Below are 23359 nucleotides of genomic sequence, written 5' to 3'. Positions count from 1 at the left end.
GGCTGCCTTTAACCCCCAGATACCCATTTATTTGAGGCTGGGTGATCCTCAGAGGCAATTTATGCGAGGATAATGCCGAAAAAATTCCGACCTTAGATCAGCCACCCTGGGAATCAAACCGTGATCTCCCGCACGGTAGTCAGATGCCCTACCGACTAGACCAGTGCGACTCCATCACTATAACATTACCTTAAAAAGTACAAGAAAAGCATGCCAAACCTTACCATGCCGAAACAATCTCAGTGACTGAATTTCTCGCTCGGTGCTTCCATAAACAGTAGAGGCATCTATGTACGACGTAACTTGGTTCACCTGCTCTCTGGGGCCAAGAGAGCAGTCTGGTCGTGGCGTAGGGCTGCTCCGCACGAACTCGAGGCACCGGATTCCATACCTTCTGTAGAAAGGGTCATCTGGGGGAACTTGTATTGGAAAACAGTCAGGGTGCTAGAATTGAAGGAAAATGAAACACTAAATTATTTTACATCAATTTATACCACAAAACTAAAACTAAACTCAGTGGTTTAGTGGCCCTTGAGGGCCATGACCTGTCGAACAGCTTTCATTGGGTGATGCATGGTCAGAGCATCATGTCACAGCTGCTGGATTTCTCAACAAGAGGGTACTACTACTATCCCTGTCTAGTTCACTGCACTTCTGGACTCTCTTTGCACTCATGTGTGTAGTTGGTTCCAAAGTGCAACACAGAGTCATCTACTTCGTTGCTTTTGTGTCACATAGTGTATTTGGTGTTTGCACTACACCTTGGAGCGATGTACGATAAAAATGGTACATACTTGACCAATCAAATTTACGTTCAAATCAGGAGGCAGGCATTTGTTCAATCCTCTGAACTTCAACACCGCTATTCTTGCGTTAAACGTCTACTTAGTTGAACACAATTTCCTTGCACCAGCCTGACACCAGGATGCACCTACATCACACTGGGTGCCAACAAGTGCAGCAAACTAGACAGGGCTACTGTTTTCGAGGAGCACTCCAATTGTCCTCACACCGAAATTTTTGTAGCTTCCACCAGTGTTCAAACCCAGGACTGTCTGCACCAAAGGCAGGAATGCTAACCAATTTCAGGAGCTCATTTCTATCAAAAGAAACATCACGTTATTTAAAACTTTCTCTGTAGCTCGGTCATTCCATATCATTTTGACCAATTTCAAATTAATTTGTCGCTTCACCAATTTTTTAAAAATTAATAATTTAACTACTTATTTCTCTATCCTTCAAGTGTTCAAATTCGACATTGAAATATTTTTCAGGCTTGCGTTTAGATTTGGTGACCATTTTCAAATAGTCTTGTGCTGTGATTTAGCATTTTCACAAGTTTATGAAAATCACTGGAACTTATGTTCTTTTATTCCAAATGTAATGATTCTAAAAGCATTTTCTTCAGAAATAAATAGTCTTTCAGCTTTGTGCCACTTTTGGCTAATTTCCAAAGATGAGGATGAGTGGTGATATGATGAATTGACACTCACAAACATCCAGGCCGGGATTCGAACCCTGGATCCCTGACACTGTAGCATGATGTGCTAACCACTCCGCCACAGGGACCAGCACTTTTGCTCTTAAATTAGCAGTTTCCATGCTATACTAAAATGAATCTGATATATGTTTTTCTCATAATTTTCCATCTTTGGGGCACAAAATAACCATGAAATGGGAAAAACAGCTTAACAATATTTCTTATGTTTACAATGCAGTGGCAGATATGTCCGAAAATTGTTAAACATATGAGATGCCCGGACCCTTTTTAACATCAGGTCCCAAAAATTGAAAATTATGAAAAAATCAAAAGTGTGATGCTCTGTAGCCCCAAATGGGGAACAGAGGGAAAATGTGAAATTTGCATCATGGTGAGATCTCTCTTAAAGCTCAACATAATATTACAATTTGGTGGAGGTGTTTTTCTGAATAACGAAGACATTTAAGATTAAATTTAACAAAAAATTATTAGCCCCTTGACAATAATAAATAAAACACACGTGGAATTGAGAAAATGAAGAAAATGCAGGACAAAAGAAACACTGACTTATTAAAAATGTATGCTAAGTATGAAACTATGTATTATATGATGATGGAAGAATGGGTCGAAGTGCTAGAAGATGGAGATGGGAACAAGAAAGCATTGTATGGATTAGTGAGAGAGAAAAGAACAGAAAGAAGAAATAAGGAGAATGTGGAGAAATCTTTGAGAAATTGCTGAACGTGAAAAAAGGAAATGAACATGAAAAAGTGAAGGAAAAGAAAATAGGAAAGAAAAAGTGAATCTCACATGGAAAGAAGTGAAGGAAGCTCCGAAGAGAATGAAGAGAGGTAGAGCACCTGGAGTAGATGAAGTGCCAGTGGAAATGATACTAGGAGCAGGAGTGATTGGTGTGCAGTGGCTGTACAGTGTTGGAAACAGTGTGGCAAGAGAGAGAAGTGGCAAGAGATTGGACAAAGGGACTTATAGTTCCCATATTCAAGAAGGGAGACAGAAAGGAATGTAAAAGCTACAGAGGAATAACAGTTATGTGCCACTCAGCAAAACTGTATGAGAAAATATTAGAGAAATGAATAAGGGAAGTAACAGAGCTGAACATGCGAGAGGAACAGTTTGGATTTAGAAGAGACAGATCTGATATTCACCGTTAGGCAAATGCAGGAAAGGCACTACAAGTATGGAAAGGATTTTAATATGGCATTCCTAGATATAGAAAAGGCATACGATAGCATGGACAGAACAAAGATTTGGAAGGCTCTAAGAGAGAACGGAGTCGAGGAAGAGATGGTGTGTAGAGTGCAGAGCACATACAAGGCGAACCAGAGCTGTGTGAAGACGCAAGTGTGAAGAACGGAGTGGTTCAGTATAAGTAATGGACTAAAACAGGGAAGTGCTCTTTCCTCACTGCTCTTCATAATTACAATGGATGCACTTAACGAAGAGGTGGGGAAGAAGATAGGAGGAAGAGATGAAGGCCCTGTTTGCTGATGACTTAGTAATATGGGGGAACAGGGAAGAAGAAGCACAGAGACATCTTGATAGTTGGAATGAGGAAATCAGAAGAGCAGGAATGAAATTCAGTGCAGAAAAGAGCGAGGTGCCAATAACAAGAAGAAACAGAGCCAGAAATGAACCAAGAATAAAGATGGACACGGAAGAGTTGAGGGTAGTGGAGAGCTTCAAATATCTAGGAAGCATAATTGAGAGAAGTGGAAGAATAGATGAGGAGGTTAACAGAAGGGGACAAATGGGTGGTGGACTATATCAAAGTGTTCAAAGATTAATATGGAACAGGGATGTACCTATGAAATGCAAGAAGGTAATATATGCCAATAATTATGTATGGAGCAGAGACTTTGACAATGACAGAGAGACAAAAGAAAGATGCAGGCAGTGGAGATGAAATTTTTAAGGAGTATATTGGGGAAGACTAGAAGGGATAGAATAAGGAATGAGGAGATCCGACAGACAGTGGGTGGTGAAGCTTCAGGACAGGATAGATCAGGCACAGATGAGATGGTTCGGACACATGAAGAGGATGGATGCAGAAAGAAAGACTACCAGTAAGAGCTTACAATGCAAAAGGAGTGCGAATAAGGCCAAGGGGGAGACCAAGATGTCAGTGGAAAGTGTTAGGAGAAGAGGACAACATTGGAAGACCGTGGAAAGAGAGGAGTGGTGGAAGACCAGGAAAAAATGGAGAGGCTTGACTTTTATGTCAAGCCAGGTAGAGGCAGGAAACGATCATGTATGATGACGTATTATATGTAGATACAGGGTGAGTTAAAAGTCTTGAACCACCCGAATATATTTAAGATGCTTACTGTAATATTTAAGGACAATGCTTCCCGTCCATCATCACTGCAACATTTTGGAACTGAGCCATTGAAACCTCGAGTTTGTGCTGAAGCTGTAAGTAAAGTTAAGAACTTTGAAACACACTTATGACATTTTTACACCTACATTAAATACTGACTACATGAAAAATAATATTCTCAGCACTAAATTTTCCAGAAACTACGAAATATTCATGAATGGCTATTTTGTTTATTGTTGCAAAATTAGAGAAGTTATTTTACCAGCTTCTGATAAAGTTATTATATTTTCATTATTGAATTGAATTGATTGAATTGTTGTTTAAGTCCACTTTATGCACAGAAAGGCTAATTGGGACTGGACCTACAGTTTAAAGTGGGATCCGAATCAGTGTGCCATGTGCCTCTACTGGGAATCAAACCCGGGACCCCTTGATTACAAGGCAACAACGTTACCACTATGTCATTGACGAGGCCCTATATTTTCATTATTGTAACAAAGTAAAAATATATTATAAACAAGTTTCACAGCCATCTTCTGTAAATGTGAAGGCACAACAAAAGAATGAAAAACAAAAAAGAATGAAGTAATATTGAGGCGTTGCGGATATTAGGACATTACGGGCGAACTCACAAAATGCAAATTGCAGGAATCAGCAGTATTTCAAACGTCTGTCCTATTCTAAAGCTCATGCACTGTTCTATTCCAAGCAAATTTCAGAATATTAGTGGTGAGGCAGACTCCTGAAAGATGCTTCATGAGTTCTTACAGTCTTCAACCTGTTTCATAAACATAAAACAAACAAATGAAAGTAGCTACATAAAAGAATATAGCAGTTTTAACTTTTTTCTTTAATTTCCCGTAGAAATGGGGTATGAGAAGAAATGAAAGAAGAACTGTATAAGATTTTTTTTTTTAACATACCGGCGAACTTTTACTTTCTGTCACTGCTGTAAGTGACGCCACTGTCGAGAAATGGTGACTCCAGCAGAAGCATTTCATGTGCTCAAGTTTGTGACGTGTGATTTGGTGGTTACTGTGCAGTCATGGGCGGAGTTTGAGCTCTTGCTTTGGGGGGGCCAGACTCTGGAAGAAGCATATGATGTACCTGAGGGTTATTGAATATCCCCTAGTTTATAAGGGGTCCGGGGCCTTCCCCCGGAAATTTAAAAAAAAAAAAAAAACAACTTAAAAACACTGAGTTCTAGGCCTTTTAGATTTGAAATGTTAAATTTCCTCACTTAAGTAAACAAATATTAATTAGTATATTGGTTTTCAGTTTTAAAAGAAGCAAAACAGTACGATTATTGCATTTTGCATTTCATTAATTTTTTATTGATACAATACTCGTATTATTTAAAAAAGTTATGGTACAATAGTAAGCTTCAGAAATTTTAGAAAAATTAAATTGAAAAGTCCTTTTGAGGCCTCAGCAGTAACTGATGACTCAACACAAGTCATTTTACGTTTTTCTTTCTTCAAACTGTACACATCACATCAATTGAATCGTCTGAGACCCGCTTTTGCAGTGCATTTACTGCACATGGCACCATGCCAAATGTCAAGATTTGCGGTATGGCTTCATAACAAAAATGTAGTAACTGAACTTAGTCATGTGTATTTTTTTAATCTTTTTTAAGTTGGTGGTTATGCCCCTCCAGAACTCCGCCTATGTGTGCAGTGGGCCTTCCGGTGACAATTCGGAACAGAAAGACCATGTTTGTATGTTACCATTACCACAACCGACCGATCTTCCTGAATCGAGAAACCGAATTGTTTCAGCCATTCACTCCATCACATCAGTCATTCTGATATGAGTGTGGCAGGAAATGGACTTCCGACTGATGTATGCAGTGTCACCAAGGGATCGCACATTGAACACTTGTAATGTAAGTTGCACTGGACAGTTCTTCCTTCATCGCTACGAGTAATAAAACAAATGTTGAAACTGCTATATTCTTTTATGTACACCCTGTATATGATACAACATAAAAAAAATCGACCTGTGTCGAGTTTGTCCTTAAAATCCGCAAAACCTCATATGAAGTGAGCAGAAACTGTTTGTACTTCAAAGTTTTAATGTCTTCCTATTATCCTATTTCATTTCACACATATCCATTGTGCACCTGGCAACCTTGAAATTATGCTTGTTGCCCTAGTATAAAATGTCGCTGACCTGAAACTTTTGGTGAATGCTGTACAACACTACATTTACAAAACCTGTTTTATAAACCTAAAACAAACAAATGAAAGTAGCTAAAATTCCATGTCAATGCAGGAATAGTGCAAACTGCCCACCTGAACACATTCAAGAAAATATTGATGAAAATAACAATGCTTCAATAAAAAGTATGGACTCCGTGCATATTTTTCTTATGAATATTGTCGATACTAAAAAGGCTCAAAAATTACGATCCCATAAAAAGTTTCACTGTCTTTGGATTTACAATAGTTTAATGCGTAAGATAACGAAAATCATAGCAAAATATGGTGGTAGATAATACCTGTTATTTATAAGTACTTTTGTCCCTTATTTAAACGTAAGACATGTGATCAGTTAACACTTCCTTGGCTAGAAGTAGTGCTATATCTGGCTTTAGCAAAGAGAGGTTGGGGAAGAATGTGTGTTTGTGAAACTCAAGTTTTATATCTGCTCACCCTAATTTATCAATATATGGCTTCTGTCCACCGATCAAAATTTGCTGGCGCTGACCCTGTGTCAATGTTGGATTTTTTTTATCATATACTTACATGTAAGATCATGATCCAAAAACTGGCCCCACTGCATGATCATGTGAGTTATTGGAGTTAGGTCATTGTCAAGGTCTCGATGGATGCCGGCACTCACTCTTCGAGCACTTGGTAACAGACTGCCTCTAACAGAACGTCGGGGTGACTCAAGACCTAAGAAAGAATGACATTTATTATTTTTTTAACAAAAATATGCATAATATACATGATGTTATGTAACTATTCAACAATATCGACCAAATGTTACTTCATGAAACTGGCTGGTATGCGTACAGCTTAACAAAAATAAGAACATTCACGGCTAAATCCAGGTGCATCCCCTGATAATGTTCGCATGAGTACGTGAACACTCATGTATCTTAAATTACGTACATATTAAATGCATACACACATACTTTTATTCGAAAAAATACTATGTTTGATGTACGAGTATATACACACAATTTACTCTGACACGACTTCTTTCACGTCTGATAAGTTTTCTTAGATAGCTGGTAACACTGACTCCATTCCACGGAGGGCATTGAACACAATTGCTGTGTGTGTTGCATAGAGCTGACAGCTAAGAGGCTGTTGGCCACTATATCCCGAAAATGTTCACTTCGCTGTGCGAACACTGATGCAAGTGGAAATACTTCTTACATTTGGCACCAGAGTGCAGCATATACAAGGCATGTCTAGGGGGATTCAAAAAGGTTTGTGCTACATAGTTGCAAACTTTAGCGATAATTCGCTAAACCTGGCGGATTTTAAGAGGGAGAGGGACAATTTCCCCTAAGTCCTTCTTGTATTACTTCAAATATAGCGTGATTTTGAGGGGAAATTGTTGAAAATAAATTGAACTGTTATTCTCACTTTTTCAATAGAATATGAAGTTACAAGGGAGAGGAGTAAATCTGCATTCAGTACAAAAACATTATTGTGAACACTCGTATGGAAACCGTATGCAACGCCACTGGCTAAATCATGAACCAAAGCAGTGGTTCTCACGAGCAGCTTTCTACATCACTTCATGTTGCATATCCCGGCTGGGAACTTTTCCAATTGGTTCTGATAGCCAATATGAGTTTTTTGACACACTATCAGAACAAATTGGTCAATTATAATGAATTATGTTCAAAAGGAACCAAATGATGAATTCCAAAGATGGTTGGTTACTGAAATTTTACCAAATTCTTATCTATATAACTGGAAGGGAGAAATCATATATAGAAGCTCAAATAAATCTGATAAAGCATGTAAAATTTGCTACTTAGGAAAACTTTCACATATATGAACACGTTTTTTAAGTCTGTAGCATAATTGATTTTAACACACTTATAGAAAATCGAAAAACATACTGTTTCAATCTTAAATTAACATATTGTTCTTCGTATATACATGCGAAAACAAGAAAAAAATACGTTAAACAAAGAATCTGACCCACAACATTTGAAACAGTGATAAACAAACAAAACACTGTAGAGGTCGACTAAGTTGATCAAAAGATTGCTAATTTTTTCAATTGCATTACACAGACATAATAGTAGCCATGGAAATTCCACATTGAAAAAAAAAATAAGAACTAATACGAACATTTATTCCAACTACTAGCTGCTTTAAGGTTGAGTTAGTTCATAAGAAAGAGTTATTTTTACTTATTCATTAAGAAAAATCTGACTCCACTAGTATGCATTAGAATTGAGAAGAAATTCAATTCAAATGTACTGTTTTCGTGGTGTCAAGAATTAAACAACATATGCTTTGAATCAATAAAAAATTAGCTAATGTGAAATTGAACGTGTTGAAACAATGTTTCAAATAGTTTGTTCCAACACAAATGCTTTAGCTCGAACTTCTAACCACCTTTTGTGTAATTTAAGAGGATAATAACGTCTTTAACACTACTACTACTACTAATAATAATAATGATAATATTAATGTCATTATTATTATTAGTATTGGCACGTTTATCCTGGTACTTGCCCCCACCACCCCCGGCAAAAAAAGTGGTTGCAACTCTGGGCGGAGCGGGCATTAACGTTCCTAGTTGATAAACAATAGAGCAACAGAAAATTATACGGGGTGGCGAGAATTAAAGTTACCCAACTCAAGAGCCCTCTGTAGCCTGTTTGAGGAATCGTAGAACTCTGAATTTGGTGAATTCACTATGCAGACCATGGGAAAGAAGATGGCGATAAAAAAATGTTATATTTTCCGCCACCAGGTTGAAATGTGGCGCTATAATAATGTACAAATCTCTTCATCGCGCCGTCATGGGCCCTTTTCGAAGTCCTTTTGCATGACAATAAGCTCGCAGTGCAGCTGCACTATTACTACCGTTCTGGTAAAACAATTTCACCAGCAATGCACGTTCTTTCTTATTTAAAGGCATGGTGATCACTTCCGAACTTTTGTTACGTCATTATTACAACCCCTCATGGAAGTACAGCGCCACATTTCAACCTGGTGGCGGAAAATTGAACTATACATATTTTTTTTATCGCCATCCTCTTTCCCATTGTCTGCATAGTGGATTCGCCAAATTTCAGAGTTCTACGAATCCTCAAACAGGCTACAGAGGACTCTGAGTTGGGTAACTTTAATTCTGGCCACCCGGTACATTATCCAGCTTTTGTGGTAAGATACGTAGACTACACGTAGCGAGCGAAGAATTCGATATGTAAATTAACATTTCTCTACACAGTAAAAGAAAAACGGCAACATTTCTATGTAGCGGATTTTATTCCACCATGCTATGTATACTCAAATCGTGTCAAGATAATTTAAGCCTAACCGCAGGAAGACGCTTGGCTAGGTAGGGACAAAATCGTGACGTGGTTATAAATTTCGAAGCAAGGAACAAAAATGCAGCAACATACGTAACAATCTCTTCAACGGTTTAACAGCCCAGGCGTATGCGTATAAGAACCTTCTTCGCAAAGCTTTTCCAGCAACATGTAAGTTGTAAGTGAAAAAAAGAACTTCGCAGAAATAAAACATAAGATTCCACTATAATGTTTAAATTAGTGACAAGAGCTGTGAAAAGGTCTTTTAACTGCTTGCTGATAACGGCTTTCTCATTTTATACTGTTGTTCTTCTTCTTCATCAACAAGATTCCACTCTGTTGAAATGCAGGAAGTCTGGACAGATCTTTGCGAAGTTTTTAACGCACCGAAGACGTCATTCTGTGAATAACTAGATCTGCAAGTTCCTAGGAATTTGGTATGATCAGAAGTTAGTATATTTAAACAGAATATTTGCAAAGGCGATATTATTCGATCAAGTTGAATTTCTAGTTCCGTCGAATAAAATATTTTCATTCTTTTGGTTGGGAAATATCTCTCCAAATGACTGGTACGTCAATTCAAACTACGCTGTATAATTATATAGCGGCTATCAATTCGCCGATTATACAGATAATCGATACATTTTATATTTATCACGATCAACATCTATATAAAATCAGAATTATTGAATAACCAATGTGTTCTTGACTCTTGAGGACAATCTGAGAACCTGGCTAAACCATATTTTCTTGAGAGAAGAAATATAAACTTTATTAAAACTGATAATAGATAATTTACTGTGTGAACGTTATATACAAATTAGAATTTTATAGGTGCACTTTTAGGATTAATTTTTTAAACTGGTAATTCAAATCACGTTACTTTTGTTAAAACTTATTGTATAAATACGAAAGAAAAATGCAAAAATGCAAAAAAAAAAAAAAAAAAAAAAAAAAAAGTAATTGTGTTGCTGTGATCTGGTATCTCGCTATGCAGCTATTCGCGATTAAAATTACCACCTGAGCGCTAGTGTCGCTTCCAATATGTCCGCTCTAAGTAGGATAGATCTTTGTTTACATTCAGCAGTAGTACAAAAGAGCAGCGTGTTGTCATGACTGGTATGGTAGAAAACGTTTAAATTACGCATTATTTTTAAATATTGCGAATGCGATGTGAATTCCAGGTACTCTAACAAACGTGAAGCTGTACTGAGAACGAAGCATTTAATTATGATAGGCAAAACTAACACGGAAAATGCAGACGAAACTATGTATACGCACTGGTTGTCCAAAGCAGTGCTGTATCATCTGCACGTCATGTAACTGGGGTTCTCGGAAATTATTTGAAAATAAAGGAATTGAAATTGACCTGTACTTGAAAAGCTAGGACAGGAGAAAATTGCGAACATATCGTTGCAGTTCTTTCTCGAAAGAGAAAGGCTGGTTTAATAATAATATTCACGATTTCATGACCAGACTATACTCACTGAAAAAGCTCATCGTACTGAATGAAACAGTAACATTAGCATATCCACTTTTTTTCTCGTTACATTTGACATTAATTCATTCTCAAACTATTTTCATCTTCCCTCTTAATCGACTTGCACCTGTTCCAAATTTCACACATACGTAACACCGGTAATACATGGACGCATTGGTTAAGACGCTTCATGATTTTTCGGAAAAAAAAAGCTTTATTTATAAAGTACAATTTAAAACTTTACTTTCATGGAAATATATATTTATCTCTCGATAAATAAAGTAAGCAGACTCGTGCATTCTTCGTAATTTCCTTGCCGAATTACAGTGTTATATCCCCCATACCAATCTTCTGTCAATTACGTTTTCCCTGATTTATTAACAAATTTCATTTTGTTGATTCCACGGGGTGGAAACACATGAAAACTTTTAATTTGTTCTGACCCATAAAACTATTTAGAGCAAAAAAAAAACAAAAAAAAAAACAAACTGAACAGTAGACCTTACTTTCTCGCATATTCACCATGCTTTAAACGACTTCAACACAACGTATCCTACTTAGAGTACTTCCTGAAAATCCCGGCAGATGGCATATCGGTTAATTTTAATCGCGAATAGCAAATGTCACAACTGAACACACGAATGGCGTAGAGAAATGTTAATTTCCTACATAAGTTGTTTTTTTGCATATGTAATGAATTAATTTACACTTTCTCGAAAGTAGTAGGTACAGTGGCATCCATGAGTATTACCGTGCAAATTGTCCATGACTATTTTCATTAATTTTTCTCTTACATCCTGTGTGTTTTTAAGCGATGGATTTTTATGTATGCTGGTGCAGAAGATGTCAACAGCTTGTTTTAACTTTTCTTTTAATTCTTGAAGCTCTTATGGGTGGTCAAATAAAGTGCACCAACATGCTGATGAACAATTTGTACGGTAATACTCATGGATCCTACTGTACTTCTTTCCCTATGGTGAATTATCTATGTGTTTCGATATAACAACTTTGTCTCGTGTATTTACGCTTTTAACGTCTGCATATTGCAACATTGTTGTTTCACTATTCACTGCAATGCTATTCACGAATCCCCTCCTTCCCGGCAGTATCAGTCCACTTGCTTCCACGAACAAATGACATATAATACGTACAAAGGAAAAAAGCAGCTTATAATACGGTCTTCCTGTCTACAATTTGTGGTTTCAACTTGGACGTCTGTGGAACACACGTACTTCTAGACTGGTTAAACCTTATCAAATGAACCTTGCTGATCAAGAAATTGAACGTAGATGTAGGCCACACAGCTATTAGGATCTCCAAGTAAAATTTGTTCCAAATATGGCCAGCAAATTCACAGTAAGTGCATTTTCCCAACATGACCTTGATTTCCACTGTGTACCTAAGTAGCTCAGAGAGAAAGTAGTGCTTCCTTGGTGAAAAGGAGGGAGAGTTTGAAGATTAAGAAAACTCGTACAAGTTGACCTGAGTTGTATTTATCTACGCTATCAGTCGTGTTTGTGTTGAACAGGTGGGGAGGGATTCTTAAATGTAGTGAAAGTGGCAGTTATAACATGAGTAATTCTATTTTAATCATATGTAGGAGGATTTTAAACAACTTGAGGAAAGATCTGTCTGTGGTCCACTTCGTGCTTTCCTTCTTGCAGCACACAAGAGTTTATAATCACGCAAAAATGAAATAAAAGATCGCGATTTACTCATTAAAAACCTATACACATACATTTCTCGCTTGAAATACGGCTTATCACATGTTTCTTGGCCCTTTTAACACTCGATGCACGAAACCGGGGATGGTATATTAAATTGAGCAACAATTTAAATCTCAAACGGAAGATCAGGTTTTCCTTGCAAGAAAAATTCCATTGACTTCTTTACTGATTAGGCCTTGCCCTGGCAACACTACATATCTAATTTCACAGTCGACTAGGAATGTCCCCAAATTATTGTCCAAGGATAAAAATACACTACCTGGTATTATTGCACTTTCACTTCTCTGATTTCTATTTGTAAAAAGGCCGAATTTCGTTCTAAATTGCGAATATAATGATAGGAAATTACTACGGTCCTAAGCACGTTAGTTCCTAACTTGTAGCCTTGGCTTACGGCGGGGCGTGGAAATTTAGACATATGTACAGTGCTCGACAAATTGTCCATGACTATTTTCATTATTTTTCCTACTGCACCTTACGTGTTTTTAAGAAATGGATTTTTACGTGGTTGGTGCAGAGGTTGTCAGAAGTTTGGCGTTTTGTTTCAAATCTTGAAGATCTCAGTGGCTAAAACAAAGATAAGATGATAATGGGCAATTTGCTTGGAATGCTTGTGCATACCACTCTGTGTAAATCATAGGATTTTCGCTCGCAGATGTCCTCGTCTCACGCGCAGAGTTCATAGCTGGAAACAGGGGTTCCGGGTTCAAATCCCATAGGTTGAGTTTTTAGCACAGCGCGCTACGACACCAGGGGTCCCGGGTTCGAATCCAGGACTGGGAATAGGTGTCTTGTCAGTGTTCCTTCATCAAATGCATCATATGAGGGGTTCAAAGCACAAGTGGGGTAACTCCACTTTTCATGGAAACTGAGTTACATAATAACTTAGAAGCATGAATCAACATGCTAGGATTAAGTATCTCCTAAGTTTCAAATTCATGGTCATAGACGCATCACTGTGTTTGTGCGCCAATAAGTATCTAAATGGGCCTTTTTCTCAAAACTGTCTCGATTGATTGATTGATTTGCTTCGTATTTGTGCCACTTTTGGCTAATTTGCAAAGATGATGATGAGTGATGAAAATGATGGACACTCACAAACATCCATGCCCAAGCCGGGATTCGAACCCGGGACCCCTGGCGTCGTAGCGCTATGTGCTAACCACTCCGCCACGGGGGCCAGCTCAAAACAGTCTCGAGTTACGCCACTTGTGCTCTGAAGCCATCATATCATCCTCATCTTCGCGATTAGCCAGCGTGTTTCAACTTAACGGTGTTGTAACAAAACACATAGTATGAAGCTTCCACTGTTGTAAAGATCACGCTCCACCACTGCTCAAAACGTATTAAAAAATTAAATGCACACTCACCATCGTTGTATACGGGCGGTAGAAACCTGAAGAGGGGGCGCATTGAACCACCCCATTCCGGTTGCGATAGGTTGTTGCAGTACCCGTCGGCAGTCCTGTAGTAGCGGGTGATGGTTGGACATCCTTCTTTTTCAAATCGGTTCCGTTTCACCGGGCACTGCTCATACAGCTGCGTGTTCTGTAACTTTATCTGGGACAGTCGACCCACCACTTGCTGTCTGCTCATGGACAAGCTGCAAGAGAAAGACACAACATAGCTCGTTATCGTGCTCTGTGAATAAATTGAGTTTTTTAAATATTACTATTTAAATTAAACATTATAATGACCTTTTCTTGTTTCCGCATCAATTATCTCCTCAATTAGTGCATATAACATATTAATAACTTAATTTTTATAAGTAGAACCATGCTTGACCTGGGTGTTCACGTCAAAGTGTATACAATGGGCTTGTATGTACATGTTTGAGTACATTGCTTCTAATGCACGATATAACAACAATAAGTTATAAAAAAATAGTGCAGAACCAGCGGATATAGGCTACTGTACCACTAAATACTGTGAAGGTACAGCCTACAGCGAACACTAAACCCATCTATCCAAATTATACACCTTATAACCCCTCTTAGATTATAGTACTGGATAACTTAGTTAATCCGTTAAAATGAAATATGGTTGAAAATAAGTGCAAGGTTAAAGTTTAAGGTCGGGTTCAAAGCTTTAACTTTGAGTAGTGTTCCTTTATTGTATGTTAATAGGTTTTGTAAATTAGTTAAAACGCAAGGTGCTGCATTACAAGGAACAATTGTATTGTTCAGACACAGAATGATTCTTCCCTCCCCCACATATATACTCGTGCATGCGCTCCCAAAAGACTACATACATGAAAACATTTTCTGCACACACAACTTCAAAATTCCAGAAATGTAAGAAATAGTTTTACAATATCACAAGATACAAGAGTAGTGCATATTGATTGTTTCAAAGTCGTACTTAGTAGGTATCCTCTTTTTTTACCAATTGAATATTACTTTTTGACATATTTTGACAATTTTTTGTCGATGTTTTAGCGTTTAGCGATGTTTTAGTACAAATTTTCACTATACTCATTTTTCCCCCACTCGTACTTGGTAGGTATATCATGATGTTACGTGATACAACTTAACCTATCCTTTTTTTTACGATTATTTAATTTTTTTACGATCCTAAGTGATATAACTTAACCTATCATTTTTTTTATTTATGCACTGTTTGAACGTTATTATTTGAGGATCATATTTTGTAGGTATTTTTTTTTATCAATCGAATATAAGTTTTTGACATATTTTGACAATTTTTTGTCGATGTTATAGCGTTTAGCGATGTTTTAGTACAAATTTTTACTGCACTCATTTTTTTCCCTACTCGTACTTGGTAGGTATATCACGATGTTACGTGATACAACTTAACCTATCTTTTTTTTTACGATTTTTTAATTTTTTTACGATCCTAAGTGATATAACTTAACCTATTATTTTTTTTTATTTACGCACCGAACTAACCTACAAGGGGGACTCTGTTTGTTTTAATATTTCAGTATTATAAGGTTTTCACAAATTTTATATAACCTAAAATGTGTTGGATGTTGATGTTAGTATGTGGCAATTTTTTATGAATTTTAAAACTGTTCTGTGACCCTTTCGTTCTTCACGTCGTAGGCGAAGGACTTCTCTGCAATTAGGATGACACTGCATAGGGTATCCTCGGGTAGCGCGTCGTGGAACTCGCAGACGACCTTGATGTTAGTTCGATCGTTGACCACCACCTGCCTTCTCTTAGATGTGTTGATGACGGTCATGGGTCTCCGTGCTTTGAATTCGCTGGGCGTGTAATACATGTCCACGCTTCCCTCGGTCACGCGTTTGTAAGCCGTGTAAGCTTCGTAAAGTTTGAGGTAATCGTTTTTGGTCACGTCGAGGTTGTAATTCTCGCGCGGGAACACTTCGTTGCGTCCATTCTTCAGATAAACGTTCTTGATCTTGCAGTCGTCGAACTTGCTGGAATCTTTTTCCTGATTCTTGTCCCTCCCGGTCTGAAAAAGCACCACGACGAAATCTGGCATGTCGAACTGTATGTTGTTGAACTGCGTCGTCACGTCGAATTCCATGTGACTTCCCGACGCCATCTTCTGCACGCACTGGTAACCGTGAAAGTGAATCAACACCTGCGGACTTTTCAAGATCTCCGCTTTGTACTTGAGGGCGTAGTTTGTTTCGTATTCCACCACCGGCATTCTCAATTCCATGCTCCGGATGACGCATTTCGCCGCTTCGGGTAAAGTGTTGGCTATCGGCGTGGTGCCGTCCGGACCCAAAGTAGCGTATCGCATCAGTGCGTCGTTGTCGTTGGCTGCTCTTCGAAACGTGACCCTCAGTCCTCCCTTCCACATGATCTCCTTGTAATCCGAGAAGAAACCTGGCAGCAGACGCATGGGAAAGAGCACCGTGTGACTTTTCGTCGATATTTTGGTTCCGGCTTCGAATCCCCCGGCCTGGTAGTACGTTGCGTCCGTTTTGGATAATTTTAACGTTCCCACTGCCGTCGACGTGATGCCTGGATAATCTATTCTGTCGATGACGGTGTTGTGTTTCCTCACCTCCACCTGCGAGAACAGGTGGGGCACGAAGTTGTCCACGAGTATCAAGTTTGCTGCTGCGGGAAACGCGTCTCCGCTTTCTTTCTTCACCACGTCGAATTGAAGGTAGAGGTCCGCTCTGTGAGGATGAACGAACCCATCGCCTACGTCCACGTCGTATTCGATCTCCCTGTTTGCCTCGTTGAGATTGGCGAACGTGCGACGGTTGGGAGGGAAAGATTGCAATTCGTAACTTTCGATTTGCTCCATTTTACATGTATGGTTATTTATTATACGTTGATCTCCACGATGGCCGTCGTAGTGGCACCTGCGAAATCCACCACGTCTCCTTTCTCGTTCGTCACCACCAACTCTATGTCGTCTATGCGGTTGCGACATACCGGAAAATAGATCGGCGAAGAGGGCGTGTAGATGATCGGTTCCATGAACTCGGAACTTGGTTTGAAAGTGGCTATGATTCCCGTCTGCTTGTGACTTCCTAACAATCCGTCCGAAGATTTCGTGATCATACCTTCGGCCACGTTACAGTGTACGTTCAGAGTCTCTATGGCCAAAAATTTAGGAATGTTGGTTGCTACGTGCTTGATGCCAGCTTCGAGTTTGGTGTTGTTCTCGAAACCTAAAAGTTCTCCTATGGTGCCCAGGTCCACGGTCTCCGTCGCAGATAGGATTTCCACTCTGTGCGTGACCGAATTTTGAGAAAGGTATGTGCCTTTGGGTAATTGAGCTTGCAAAGTGGAAAGATTGTATTGTCCTGGCGTGACGACGATGTGTTCGCTTCCGACGCTAATTTTGTTGTTGTGCTGGGTGACGTTAGGTATGAGGTACATGCTGTAGAATGCACGCAGAGCCACGGATTTAGGATAGACGATGTCGTCGTGCAGCGTGAGTTTCAAGATTGAAGATTCGCTCGTGAGATGGAACACGCCCATCCTAGTGATGCTGTTTGAGGTTCCACAATGCTTTCTGAAAATCCTCGATCGTAGGGTTATTTATTTTAGAGAGAAATGCGAGCACGGAGAGGCAGAGATGACCGCAGTTCACGTCTCCGAAATTTTGAATGCGTTCGTCGTTGTAGTATATGGAGGTTTTGTTTGTTTTCAGATAATGAATTAAATTTGTAGGTGGAACACCTCCGAAAGAATCGAAAACGAATGCTTTATCATCATTTTTGTGGTAACATATCCAATGCGTGCCTGGATTTTCTTGACCGTCCAAGTTGACTACTCCGCATTCTCTTCTTTTGACGCTTGAAGGTAACGAGTCGGACATAAAAACTCCTCTGAAGTGTTTGATTTGTAACGGTTCGATCAGAGATTCAATATCTCGGTTGGTGAGTGCTTCTGTTTCTTTTTTTTAAATTTTCTCATCATGCCCTTTCCCTTCTTCTCCATGGCCAGGTTGTGACGTTTCTGTTCTTCCAATTCTGCCTTGTTCTTCTTCGAGTCGATGACGGTTTTCGCGATGGCGGCACTTCCGCCGGCCAAACTTCCAACGGCCCCCAATGCTGCCAGGATGGCCGGGATGCTGAATATGAAACCTCCGACCTTTTGTTGTTTCCGCGAACGCTGCAATCTTTTCAATTGAGGTGTGCTGAGCAGCAATTTCATTCCATGTCCTTTCGACAAGCAAGAACGTTTCTTCTCACGTTGTTTCTTGGTGAGTAACCCATCGAGGGCACCTAGATTTTTAAGATTGGAGTATGGTATCTGGTACACGACACCCTTGGGCTTCATGTTGATGCTCTATGTGTTATTTTCACGGTATGTTATTTATATATATATTCTGAGATTTTTTTTTGTGTAGTTTTTTACGGTATGTTATTTATATATTTTCAAGGCCTCGCAGTCGTTACACAAATTCTATTACGTGCTTCGTTTTCTTGCCAAGAAGTTCCTTTGTCCCCTTGTACACGATTCGAGTTTTGTTCTCGATTAAAATAGATAGCTTCTCGTCGGATAACATGTTAGCGTATCGATCTGGTAAAAATAGACTGTATTGTGCGTTGAGCAACAGGCGTACCTTGGGACCATACTGGGTAGAAACGATTGAACCGGAAGTTATCGTGTAAGGTTTGTCGACTTCCAATTCCTGAATTTTTACATACTCGACTGACAAATTTAGCATTTGTTTTAATGCTTGGAGATCGCTCATTTTTTCAGTTGTCAGAGTGTTAGAGAGAAATTTAATTGCTTTTTTTCACTATGTGTGTTATTTATATATACCAAAAATTATTTTTTTACGATGTGTGTTATTTATATATCAAGTTTTTTTACGGTATGTTATTTATATACCCCACCCCAATTTTTGTTTCGTGTTCATGGCGATGGTGGTACCCAGTGCGGCGACCCGTTCAGCCAGCGATGCGTCTCTGCTCACGAACCTTTCGAAAGCTGCATGTTCCAATTTTTTGTCTGCTTCGTGACGTGCATCCAGATCCGTCTGCGTGGTATTGTAAGCGATGTCGTGATCTTTGCACGCCGCGTCCAACGGATTCACACCCTTGTCTCCTCTCTCCAATCTTTTCTCGAGTTTGGTACCCGGCCCGCAGTACTGGTAGCCAGGTAGATGCATCTCGAAAGGTAACTTGTTGATGATGTCGTTCACGAGTCCCTTTCCTTCGGCCACGTTCCAAAATTTCGGAGGCAGCGTGTTGATGATTTTGATGAGGTAACCTATGCCCTTGTCGTCGTTCACGATGAAGTTGGAAAGTTTCGTGCTGATCATGTCCACGATGCCAACCTTCTCGTTGTAGAAATTACGGTTGCCTGCATTCTCTTCGCCGGCTATCACCAACAATCGGTCCACGAGTTTCCTAACGTCGTCCACCCAAACGAATTCTTTGGGTAACGTGTTGTAGCGTTTGACGCCGCTGCCTGTTTTGACCTGGTTCCAAATCGGTTTGATGAGATTCCTGTACTTCTCGCCGCTGCTCGATTTCACCCTATTCTGCGAGGCGTCGTTGTTCTGGTACAAGGCATCCGTCATGATCAGAATTTCCTTGTAACTTTGGTAATCTTCGTCGGTGTAATCTTTCGGCTGCTTTTTGGCGACGAGTTCCCACAGTCCCACCGTACCCGGATACCTGTTCCAACTATCCTTGTCGCCTAAATTGACTTTAATGTCGTTGCCTTCGAAGGTCACCTTCGATTTCCCAATCTTCCACACCACACCGCCGCCTTCGCTGGTTTCCATGCTGGGATACAATCCGAACACTTCATCCTTGTCGAATTTCCCCGTGCTCAGGTAGTCTCGTGCCAAAGGTCCCAACTCGATTTTATCCGAAGACGACGTGCTACCTATGGCTCGACGTCGTGCCGGTGCATCCTTCAGTTCGAACGGTGTCGAAGGAATGCTCGAAATGGGTGTGGGTACGGCGTAACTTTTAGCTGCAAGCGGTACGAGTTCATTAATCAAATTTTTATTTTGTTCCGTGACACTTTTAATTTCTTTACCTAGACTGCTGATGGCATCGATCACGGGTTGATCCTGACGTTTCTTCTCTTCGTAGAATCCGCGATTCTCGGATTTCCAACCTTTGAAGCGTTTCGCGAGGTAATCGCGAAGCTTGAGATTTTCGTCTTCGATTTTTCGTTTCGTCATGACGTTATTTATATACGTCGTTTCTCACAACGTTGCAACGTTTAGAAAATCGTTGATTTTGTTTCTGTATTTTCCGTCGTTGGGTTTTCTCGTCATGTCGATCGTCGCGAATCCGAAATCGTCACCATTCCAGCAAGTAGAGCAGCCTTCCGAAAATTGATTGTAGTTCATGTCTCCGCCTACGTAGTCATCGTACGCGTGCTTGAGGTTGGTGTGATCTTGACGAAACAAACATATGAAATTAGCGTTGTCGCGTACTAACTGTTTTGGAATTTTGGAAAACGTTTGAGCTAGGTAAAAACAATCCATTCCTTTGTGACGACCTTGCGTGAAAAAGTTGCGAATTTCATTTTGATTTTCCAGGATGGCGTCGTCGAACACAACAACTGAATTTTCACGACAATCGTCGAGTGGTTTTATTTCCGAGGCGAACGTTGCAATGTCCAGACCATCGTACAGTTTCATCAGTTGCTGGTATTTGGATTGCTCCAAACTTTTCGAGAACACGTACAGGTGCCTGTTCTTCCAATCTAACCAATTCGGTGCGAGGAGAAAATTGTCCACGAGCAGTGTCGTTTTCCCACACCCCGAAGGACCTACGATCAGACAGCGGATGCTGTCGGGAAGCAACTTGCCGTTCTTTTTCTTCGTTTGACTTTCCGGATCCGGTAGACGCTTCACCACGTTCCACGTACTCACAAGATCACTTCGTTCGCGTCGATCCAACTCTTTTCTGGAAGTCCCAGCCATTTGACAAACAGTTTGTCACCTTTCCTACGCAATACTTTCTCGATGAGGTACGTGTCGGGGTGTTTCGTTTTAGAGAGTTCCTCTTCGTAAAATCTTCCTTTCAAAATCTCGCCGCTACTATCTTTTATTATATACGTGTGTCGGTTTCCGGGTAGAACTCGAACCACCGTAAAGAGTTCCGTGCTCCAATTTTTTGTGAATCCCTTCTCGAAGGTGCGTTTGAATTTGCTGATCCTCACCTGGTCTCCAATTTTGTATTTAGCTTTTTTTGTCGTGGGTGTGTACTTTGGACAGTAAACTGTAGAAATTAAACGCTGCTCGTCGGACTTGGTAACGTCAACTGGCTTCATGCCTATCGTTCTGTGTACCGTATCATTATAGGTGTCGACGAGTTCCGGCAGGATGTCGACCCATTTGTAATTTCCCCGAAGCGTGAATCGTTTCCACATGTGTGTTTTCAAGGTTCGATTGAATCTTTCCACGATGCTGGCTTTGATGTGACTGAAGGTCGAATAATGTTGAATCTTGTGTTTTTGAATAAACTTTTGGAATACGGCGTTGTAAAATTCTTTACCGTTGTCCGTTTGCAGAAACCGTGGTTGTCTGCCACCGCTTTCGCGAAAAATTAATTTGAATGCTTCCGTGACGCACGTTCCCGTTTTCGCCTTCAAAGGTAGAGCCCATGCGAATTTCGAAAACGTGTCTATGACGGTGAGGAGGTACTTGTTGCCCTTATTCAATTTATGTATGTTTTTCAAATTGCCGCTACTCATCTCCACGAGGTCACTTTGCCAGAGGTCGTCGATGCCCTTGGTTACCACAGCCAAACGTTCGTAGTTACGGCGTGCAGGTTTATGCAATTCTTCGACGATGGCTTGCCTAGACATTTTCTTAGAGATTACGTTTCAAGAGAAGCACAAGCGTGATGGGATTCAAAGAGGGTGGCACTTCGCTCGTGTTTTGAATGATCAGCTTATCGCCGGCACTCACGTCGAAAACGGTGAGATCTTCGTCTTCGTGTATTTCATATATGTTGCGCGTTTCGTTCCAACGTGCCAGAGGAATGTTTCCTGCTTTCTGGACACCACGATTCGATATCAAAGTCATGGTGGGAACGCTAGCTTTTCTGCCGTGAGACCAGTACGAAAATTCGTTTATCTGAATCGTGCCATCGAGGAGAAACTTGTAGTACGGATGATAAGGATGTAACATGTACAGTTTGTTACCTTCGACGAACGTGGAGATTCTCTGTTGATTGGGTACGCTGTTGATTTCAATGGCTTGCAGAGAATGCAGTTTAGCGAATTTAGTGTCGACGCCGAGCAGATTACTGTGAACTTGTCCGAGTTTATTTTCGATAGGCAGCAAATGCTCGACTATGGTATCCGTTACGGCAGAAAACGACGGTTTGATTTTCACTTCCACGTTCAACTGCTTGTAGTTTTCGTTGAGTTCTTGCAACTTAGCACCGAAAGAGGCCAGCGTCGATTCCTGCGTGGATTCCAGCACTCCAACTTGATCTCTGATGTTGACGACAATGTTCTGAAGGTTCTCGACTTGATTCAATTTCGAGCTCTTCTCGGTAAGATCGTTCACGATCCTTCGCATCTCTGTAAACTGCGTGTGAAGGTCGGCGACGCTCTGCGAAGTGGGCAGCGTCGACACCAGCGAACTAATTTCGTCTCGAATCTGTTCCACGTTCGTCGTTTCCGTTTCTAGTCGTTTCAGCATTCGAGATATGTTTCTTTTCAAAGCGTGCAATTCTTTGGAGGTGGGGAGATTGGCCACCCTACTTTCGAGATCGCTCAATGAACTTTTGATGTCGCTCGAATCGGATAGTGCCGTCACTGCCGTTTTCAATTTTTCCAAATCTTCGCTCGAAGGCACGCTCGTCCGTAACGATTCCAAGTCACCCTGTATGTTGTCCAGTACGTGATGAAAATGAGCGAGATTCGTTTCGACGTTCAAATTTTCTAAATATTCGATTTTATGCTGAACCGTGCTCAACGTGTCTTGAATGCTCGTCAACGCTCTCGCTTCAGCGTGAATATTTTTAATTTCTTCGTTGATCAATTCCAAGGACGCCTGAAGCGTAGCGATGGTGGTTTGAATGTGTTCGAAATCTTGATAGGCCTCCAATTGAATTTTTATGTTCGCGACGCTTTTACCGATGACCTGCAGTTCGTCCGACGATGGTAGGTTCGTCATTGTATCTTCCAAAGTCTGCAACTTGGATTTAATTTCTTCCAACGTGCTGGTGAATTCTTCTTGTAATTTGGAAACGACGACATGCAAGCGTTCTGCGTCTATATCGTTCACGACGGTTTGAAGTTCAGAGAAATTCTTTTCTATTGCGGAAGTTCGTTCTTCGATTTCGAGTTTCAATTTTTCCAAATCTTCATTTTTCGATTGAAATTGCTGTAATTTGGCCAAATCATTTTGAAGCGAATCCACGCTCAA

The 23359-nt window shown here is 40.2% G+C and overlaps 1 protein-coding gene across 1 annotated transcript in view; it reads right to left on the bottom strand.

Moving 5' to 3' along the window:
* Positions 1-23359, bottom strand: part of LOC145978198 (salivary peroxidase/catechol oxidase-like) — a 160062-nt gene that overhangs the window by 23625 nt on the left and 113078 nt on the right. The window contains exons 4-7 of the mRNA XM_083110639.1: positions 13914-14146; positions 6569-6721; positions 3826-3911; positions 225-444 (exon numbers count right to left, since the gene is read on the bottom strand). Coding sequence (XP_082966765.1) covers positions 225-444; positions 3826-3911; positions 6569-6721; positions 13914-14146 — 692 coding nt within the window. The remainder of the gene's footprint in view (positions 1-224; positions 445-3825; positions 3912-6568; positions 6722-13913; positions 14147-23359) is intronic.

This window comes from Lepisma saccharinum, chromosome 24, assembly GCF_977018435.1.
Source record: "Lepisma saccharinum chromosome 24, izLepSacc3.1, whole genome shotgun sequence".
NCBI classification, from domain to species: domain Eukaryota; kingdom Metazoa; phylum Arthropoda; class Insecta; order Zygentoma; family Lepismatidae; genus Lepisma; species Lepisma saccharinum.
This window is presented reverse-complemented; position numbering and strand designations above follow the sequence as displayed.